The sequence below is a fragment of the Lampris incognitus genome, chromosome 12 (assembly GCF_029633865.1).
Source record: "Lampris incognitus isolate fLamInc1 chromosome 12, fLamInc1.hap2, whole genome shotgun sequence".
In the NCBI taxonomy this organism is placed as follows: Eukaryota; Metazoa; Chordata; class Actinopteri; order Lampriformes; family Lampridae; genus Lampris; species Lampris incognitus.
The window spans coordinates 5537995-5546625 of NC_079222.1; the positions used below are offsets into that span (position 1 = coordinate 5537995).

Consider the following 8631-nt stretch of genomic DNA (forward strand, 5'->3'; position numbering starts at 1 on the left):
ATGAGACAGTACAAGCCTGTTTCATGTCATAAGCAATCATCATGTATATATATACATATATAAATCACTGGATAATAATAATATAATAATAATAATAATGTAATAATCACTGGATTATTTTGCTCCTTATTTGTTGCGCACCTTTCCTATCGTTGAGTGTTTCTTTTAACAAAGTTACATATATATATATATATATATATACATATATATACCCATATATATATACACATATATATGTATGTATGTAATAATATGGATGTATTAGACTATACATCTGTATTATCACCACATTGATGTTTAATGATTTGTAATATATTGCACATGTGTTTTATATATTGATGACATTATATTCATAATAAATTTGCATTTCTTTGTGTGTGTGTGTGTGTGTGTTTGCACGCCTCCCCCAGTGAGCAGGAGGTGAAAGTGTACCAGGCAAGGAAGAGTCTGGAGGAGGCGCTGGCCGCTGATGGCTTGGCGCGAGCCAGAGAGAGCAGCAGAGACTTCCTGGAGGGCAGGACTGGGTAGAACTGAGAGCACTGGTGAGACATATTATAAATAAGGAACAATAAATAGTTTTTATGTAAGATTATTGCATTCTTCCAATATGATGATCCGTTTTTATAAATAAGGAACGTTAACACAAATGCACACACAAACAGACACACACAAATACACAGACACAAATACATGTAAACACATACACAGACATACACACTGTTTTCGTAATGTTACTTTTTGTAAGAGGACCTTATTAAACGTTATTGATTTTTTAATCAATTTTTTTGCAATTATGGGATCACTATTGCAATGTTATTCTCCCTTATACTCTCTCTCCCTCTCTCTCTACCTCCCTCCCTCTCTCTTATTCTCTCTCTCCCTCCCTCTCCCTCTCTCTCTACCTCCCTCCCTCTCTCTTATTCTCTCTCTCTCTCCCTCCCTCTCTCTTTTCTCTCTCTCTCCCTCCCTCTCCCTCTCTTATTCTCTCCCTCTCTCTTATTCTCTCTCTCTCTCTCCCTCTCCCTCTCTCTCTACCTCCCTCCCTCTCTCTTATTCTCTCTCTCTCTCCCTCCCCCTCCCTCTCTCTTTTCTCTCTCTCTCCCTCCCTCTCTTATTCTCTCCCTCTCTCTTATTCTCTCTCTCTCCCTCCCTCTCCCTCTCTCTTTTCTCTCTCTCTCCCTCCCTCTCCCTCTCTTATTCTCTCCCTCTCTCTTATTCTCTCTCTCCCTCCCTCTCCCTCTCTCTTTTCTCTCTCTCTCCCTCCCTCTCCCTCTCTTATTCTCTCCCTCTCTCTTATTCTCTCTCTCTCCCTCCCTCTCCCTCTCTCTTTTCTCTCTCCCTCCCTCCCTCTCTTATTCTCTCCCTCTCTCTTATTCTCTCTCTCTCCCTCCCTCTCCCTCTCTTATTCTCTCTCTCTCCCTCCCTCTCCCTCTCTTATTCTCTCCCTCTCTTATTCTCTCTCTCTCCCTCCCTCTCTCTTATTCTCTCTCTCTCCCTCCCTCTCCCTCTCTTATTCTCTCTCTCTCCCTCCCTCTCCCTCTCTTATTCTCTCCCTCTCTTATTCTCTCTCTCTCCCTCCCTCTCCCTTATTCTCTCTCTCTCTCCCTCCCTCTCCCTCTCTTATTCTCTCCCTCTCTCTTATTCTCTCCCTCCCTCTCCCTCTCTCTTATTCTCTCTCTCTCTCTCTCCCCCTCTCCCTCTCTTATTCCCTCTCTCTCTTCTCGCTCTCCCTCACTTGCTTGCTTTCATATTAATAATGTGCTCAAAACGAGCACCTTACGTTAGTCCGAACGCGGAGGCGTGGCGTGTTTGAGAAAAGCCGAGTAGAGTAAATCTGTTAAGAGGACATTTGAAGCGAAAAGTCCTTACTGTATCCGGTCCTATTCACCAGCAACAGAAAAGAAGCCGGGGCGTCCGGGCGGCGTAGCGGTCTGTTTCGTTGGCTACCAACACGGGGCTCGCTGGATCGAATCCCCGTGTTGCCTCCGGCTTGGTCGGGCGCCCCTGCAGACCCAATTGGCTGTTTCTGCGGGTGGGAAGCCGGATGTGGGTATGTGTCCTGGTCGCTGCACTAGCGCCTCCGCTGGTTGGTCGGGGCGCCTGTTCAGCAGGGAGGGGGAACTGGGGGGGAATAGCGTGATCCTCCCACGCGCTACGTCCCCCTGGTGAAACTCCTCACTGTCAGGTGAAAAGAAGCAGCTGGCGACTCCTCATGTATGGGTAGGAGGGGCATGTGGTAGTCTGCAGCCCTCCCCGGATCAGCAGAGGGGGCGGAGCAGCGACCGGGATGGCTCGGAAGAGTGGGGTAACTGGCCGGATACAATTCGGGAGAAAAAGGGGGGTGAAATCAAAAAAACAAAAAAATTGTCAATCTCTGGCGCAGACAAAAGGTCTCTCCTGGCGAATTTCTCTCAGACAAGCATGCTCTATTTCCATGTATCCATAGCAACCACTTGCACCTGTGCACTCACTCACCAGAAGTACAGAGACGCTTTACGGCAGCGGAGTTGGAGGGAAGACATGATAAACTGGGACTTGTCGTTCCTGGAAATGAAATAAATATAGACTACGGCTTTCCAAGCATGACGAATACGATATTTGGCGTGAGAACGAGTACGAGTGTTATGATAATAATAATAATAATAATAATACATTTTATTTGTGGGAGCCTTTCAGAGCACTTAAGGACACCTTACAGAACACAGTTAAAAAACCAGCAGCACTGTATCAGACAGCATGAAGTCAGAACAAAGCAGGGTAGACAATAAAAAGTTAACACAACAGATAAGTATAAAATCAACATCTGTACAAAACTCAGTGCGGCGTGGATCAGACTGAATATGCCAGTTTGAAAAGGTGCGTTTTGAGATGGGATGTGAAGATTGAAAGAGAGTCAGTGTTGTGATGTCTTGTGGGAGAGAGGTCCATAGGCAGGGGCAGAACGACTGAAGGCTCTAGACCCCATGGTGGTCCAGCGGGCCGATGGTGTAGTGAGTTGGAGAGCAGAAGAGGATCTGAGAGTGCGGGAGGGCGTGTGGATATGAAGGAGTTCAGAAAGATATGAAGGAGCTAGGTTATTAAGGGCCTTAAAGGTGAGGGGCAGGATCTTGAAGTCAATACAGTATTTAACAGGGAGCCAATGGAGTTGCTGAAGAACAGGAGTGATGTGATCTATGGAAGGAGTTCTGGTACTGATACGGGCAGCAGAATTCTGGACCAATTGAAGTTCATGGAGACACTTGAGAGGAAGACCAAAGAGGACAGATTTGCAGTAGTCAATACGGGATGTAACCAGGGTGTGAGTGAGTATGGCGGTGCTGTTAGGTGTAAGTGACAGTGACAGTGTAAGTGATAGTACTCACCTCGGATGTAGTTAGGTTCTAATGTAAATATTTGAGGTCTGAATTCAACTGCTATCAGTGTCCCACCAGACCCGCAACTCCCGCCAACGGACTCTCTCACCCTAAATGTAATCACCATGGCAACCCCGCGGTTCGCATGAGTCATGCTCCCTGCATAGTCTGTTAACGCGCCCAAGATCCGATGACACGTTTGGAGCTGTGGAGTAACATAGGAGATATGATCATTGTACATTATACATGAGGAGGAAACGGGATTTGGGGTTTTGCAGCGTGACAAACAGGATGTGTGATGTAAGAATGTGATAAAAGGGTCATTTGCGTGAGTCTCGCCCTCAGTGTGTGAGAGTTGGTAGTTCTGCACATGCAGTTAGGACAAGGTGTAAGATGCTCATTATTTCATACTAACATGGTTCTATCTTTCTCATACTAACACATGCTCTCTTATTTTCTCTCTCATACTATTGCATATACTCTAGTCTGCTCTCTCTTTCTCATACTAACGCATGCTCTCTCTCTCTCTTTCTGTTCGCAGCACCACTCACTCAGCCAGTCCCTGGCTGGTCATGTCAAACCGTAACAGCCCAACAAAAATCACCACCACCACAACCAACATCCCCACCAGTATCACCAGTCCATTCACCAAGAAAAAGACTTGCTCCAGCCTCTGTCAGCACCGTGTCGTGATGGGTCACTAATAACGGGAGTGATCTGATTGGAGGAATTCCACAAACTCACCAGTCGGATCCATTCATCCATCCATTATCCAAGCCGCTTATCCCAATTGGGGTCGCGATATGCTGGAGCCTATCCCAGCAGTCATTGGGCTCACTGAAAACCAATCAAATTTTATTTTTCAAATTTCTGATAGAATTTTATTTTCTAGTCTCTATAGTTCTGCTGGGGGACTTCAACGCTCACTTGGGCAACGATGGAGAAACCTGGAGGGGCGTGATTGGGAGTAACAGCCTTCCCGATCTGAACCCGAGCGGTGCCTTGTTATTGGACTTCTGTGCGAGTCATGGATTGGCAATAACAAACACCATGTTCGAACATAAGGTAGTTCATAAGTGTACTTGTTACCAGAACACCTTAGGCCGAAAATCGATGATAGACTTTGTGGTTGTATCATCAGATCTGCGGCCGTATGTTATGGACACTCGGGTGAAGAGAAGAGCAGAGCTGTCAGCTGATCACCACCTGGTGGTGAGTTGGATCAGAAGGGAGGCTGCTGGACAGACCTGGCAAACCCAAACGTGTAGTGAGGGTGAACTGGGAACGTCTGGCGGAGGCCCCTGTCCGTGAGGTCTTCAACTCTCACCTCCGGAAGAAGTTCTCGTGTATCCCGAGGGAGGCTGGGGACATGGAGTCTGAGTGGGCCATGTTCAAAGCCTCTATTGTAGATGCGGCAGGCAGGAGTTGTAGTCATAAGGTCATTGGTGACTGTCGAGGCAGCAACCTAAGAAACCGATGGTGGACACCAGCGGTGAGGGAAGCTGTCAGGCTGAAGACGGAGGCCTTTCGGACTTGGTTGGCCCAGGGGTCTCCTGAAGCAGCAGACAGATACCAGAAGGCCAGAAGGGCTGCCACTTCAGCGGTCGCGGAAGCAAAAACTTGGGTGTGGGAGGAGTTCGGCGAGGCTATGGAGGAGGACTTTTGGTTGGCCTCAAGGAAGTTCTGGCAAACCATCCGGTGACTCAGGGAGGGGAAGCAGGGCTTGACTCAGGCTGTGTTCAGCCGGGGAGCGGAACTGTTGACCCGGACTGGGGATGTTGTCGAGCGGTGGAAAGAACACTTTGAGGAGCTCCTGAACCCGACTAACATGTCCTCAGTGGAGGAGATAGAGTCCGAAGACTCAGGGGAAGTCCCACCCATATCCCTGGCAGAGGTCTCTGAGGTAGTTAAAAAGCTCCTTGGTGGCAAGGCGCTGGGTGTGGATGAGATTCACCCTCAGATGCTGAAGGCTCTGGACATTGTTGGGCTGTCTTGGTTTACACGCCTCTTCAGTGTCACGTGGAGGTCGGGGACGGTACCTGTGGAGTGGCAGACTGGGGTGGCGGTTCTCACATTCAAAAAGGGGGACTGGATGGTGTGCTGCAATTATAAGGGCATCACATTGCTCAGCCTCCCTGGGAAAGTCTACTCTAGGGTGCTCGAAAGGAAGCTTCAACCGATTGTTGAACCTCGGATCCAGGAGGAACAATGCTGATTCCACCCTGGCCGTGGAACAACGGACCAACTCTTTACCCCTGCAGAAGTGCTGAGGGGGGCATGGACATTTGACCAGCCAGTCTACATGTGTTTTGTGGACTTGGAGAAGGCTTATGACCATGTACCCCGGGGCACTCTGTGGGGGGTACTGCGGGAGTATGGGGTACCGGGGCAGTTGCTACAAGCCATCCGGTCCTTGTACAACCAAAGTGAGAACTGTGTCCGCATTCTTGGCACAAAGTCAGACATGTTTTCGATGGGTGTCGGACTCCACCAAGGTTGTCCATTGTCTCCGATTCTGTTTGTGATATTCATGGACAGGATCTCAAGGTGCAGCCAAGGTGAGGAGTGTGTCCGTTTTGGGAACCTCAGAACTGCATCTCTGCTCTTCGCAGATGATGTGGTTTTGTTGGCTTCATCAGAATGCGACCTCTGGCACGCACTGGGGCGGTTTGCAGCTGAGTGTGAAATGGCCGGGATGAGAGTTAGCACCTCCAAGTCTGAGGCCATGGTTCTCTACCGGAAAATGGTGGATTGCTCCCTCTGGTTTGGGGATGAGTTGTTGCCTCAAGTGAAGGAGTTCAAGTATCTCGGGGTCTTGTTCACAAATGACGGTAGGATGGAACGGGAGATTGACAGGCGGATTCGTGCAGCATCAGCAGTATAATGCGGACGTTGTAACGGACCGTTGTGGTGAAGAAGGAGCTGAGCCGAAAGACAAAGCTCTCAATTTACCAGTCAGTCTTCGTTCCAACCCTCACCTATGGTCATGAGCTTTGGGTAGTGACTGAAAGGTTGAGATTGTGGATACAAGCGGCTGAAATTAGTTTCCTCCGTAGGGTGTCTGAGCTCAGCCTTAGAGATAGGGTGAGGAGCTCGGGCATCTAGAGGGAGCTTGGAGTAGAGCTGCTGCTCCGCGTCGAAAGGAGCCAGTTGAGGTGGTTCGGGTATCTGATTAGGATATCTCCTGGGCCACCTACTTCGAATGTTATCAGTCAATTAAATGACTGTTATCAGTTGTCATCAGACCATAGATGTGAGATAGTATGGGCCTACTCTACCTCCTCATTGGCTCAGTAGGCCGTTATCATCAATTCGTTCGTTTGATCATGGCATGTGATTGTGACATGCTGTTAGTTTGTTTTCGCTGCAAAGAAAGAGTCACGTGACGTGTACACAGAAATGGCTCGTTAGGGTTAGTTGTTAATTATCATAATAATTAACAAACTAAACATCATATACATTCAGTCAGTGAAGATTATGAAAATAAAATGCAATATTCTCGAACGCATTTTAATGCAGACACCATCTTAAAATATTGCATTTTCAACTGAGAATAAAACATATGTCAGCCATTTAACATTGGTTTGTTTTCGCTGCAAAGAAACAGTGACGTGGACGCACGTGCCATGATCAGAGCCTCGGCCGTGATCAAACGAACGAATCGATGATGGCCTCCTGAGCCAATGAGGAGGTAGAGTAGGCCCATACTATTGCATACCTATGGTCTGATGACAACTGATAACGGCCATTTAATCGACTGATAGCATTCAAAGCGGGTGCCTTCCTTTGGAGGTTTACCGGGCACGGCCAGCAGGGAGGAGACCCCGGAGTAGACCCAGAACCCGCTTGAGGGACTACATGTCCAATCTGGCCTGGGAACGCCTTGGGATCCCCCAGGAGGAGCTGGAGGGTGTTGCTGGGGAGAGAGACGTCTGGAGTGCCCTACTTAGCTTGCTGCCACTGCGACCCGACCCTGGAGAAGTGGCTGATGATGAATGAATGAATGATGAAGAATGAATTTTATTTTTTTGCAATAACATACCTTTATAGAGTACAGCAGCACTTCATAGGTTACTGCAATACCTTAAGAGTACCACAGTGCTTTAGAGTATTACAATACCTCCATAAACAACAGCAGTGCTTCATAGAGTATTGATATACCTCCATGAGTCTGCATCTTAAAGACTATTTTATTACTGTTGCAATGCCATAAAAACAGTTACTTAAAGGCAGAACGAGTAGGATTTGTCAGTTGCACTTTGTAAACACAACTTTCAAAGGTGGCCCCTCCCCCTCGGCTCAACGACACCAGAAGGACACGCCCCCTGACCGCAGTTTCCAGAACACATCCTATTGTATTTAGAAATCACGTCAGGACACAGCGCTGTCGCTCGACACAACCTCTCCGTGGCATTCTTTATTTAGACTGACACAGCATCAAAGGCAGACCCGATCATAAAACCCAGAGCCCGCAGGCATCACCAATCGATCCCAGCACAATAGAACAGCACCAAATCAAATGCAGCACTGTCGATGTGTGCAGACATAACATATCCCAGTGTACAAGCCAACTCCGCGTCGTTCTTCATTCCCATCCTCTTCTTCAGTGTTCGCCAGCGGGTGAAAGCCAACCCCAGATTCGTTTTGGAACAAGCTTTGACGTTTCACCTCGCTATGTCTCCGCCATTATCGTAGCTTCCTCTTGCATGCGTGCTTAGGATCTCAATCTGGCACCTGGTTGATACGTTTCTATTGAGTCCCGCTGCCCAAAGGTTAACGCCCAGAAACTTCCCATACACAGCAAAATAAGAAAGTTACGAAAACACAGGCAGAGGACAGGGTCTCCGCAGATACACATATCGTGGGTCATAAGTGATGATTGAGAGGGATTATTTTTGTACGAGCCTCTACATTGCTTTTTAGGAAAGTCCTACTCGTTCTACCGCTAAGTTATGCTAACAAGCTGCTAGCTATGAAACATCCTTTTAACCGAATCTCTCCTTGATGTTAATTTTTTATGATGAAATTTCAAACAGAGGCGCTTATTTTCTTTCAGGGATTTGAACTGTTGATATTTTTCTTTCAGTGTTTGAACAAAAAAATGTGAGGAAAAATCAAGAATAGATACTGAAAATTATTTATCTACTGAAAGTTTTATTTTTGTTTTGGTTTTATTAAAGAAATCCAGAATTATAGGCAAAGGGATGCTGCTAACGCCCGTGCTGTTAGCAGCATCCATTTGTCATAGAAAAATGGAATCAAAACGATCTATATTAAA

General features: G+C 47.2%; 1 protein-coding gene across 2 annotated transcripts in view; it reads left to right on the forward strand.

Annotated features, from left to right (window-relative positions):
* mbd2 (methyl-CpG binding domain protein 2) overlaps positions 1 to 8006 on the forward strand; it is a 30503-nt gene extending 22497 nt beyond the window's left edge. For both annotated transcript variants that reach the window (XM_056290668.1, XM_056290669.1), the window contains exons 6-7: positions 411 to 542; positions 3895 to 8006. In XM_056290668.1, coding sequence (XP_056146643.1) covers positions 411 to 528 — 118 coding nt within the window. In that variant the 3' untranslated portion in view covers positions 529 to 542; positions 3895 to 8006. The remainder of the gene's footprint in view (positions 1 to 410; positions 543 to 3894) is intronic.
* Positions 8007 to 8631: the final 625 nt, after the last annotated feature.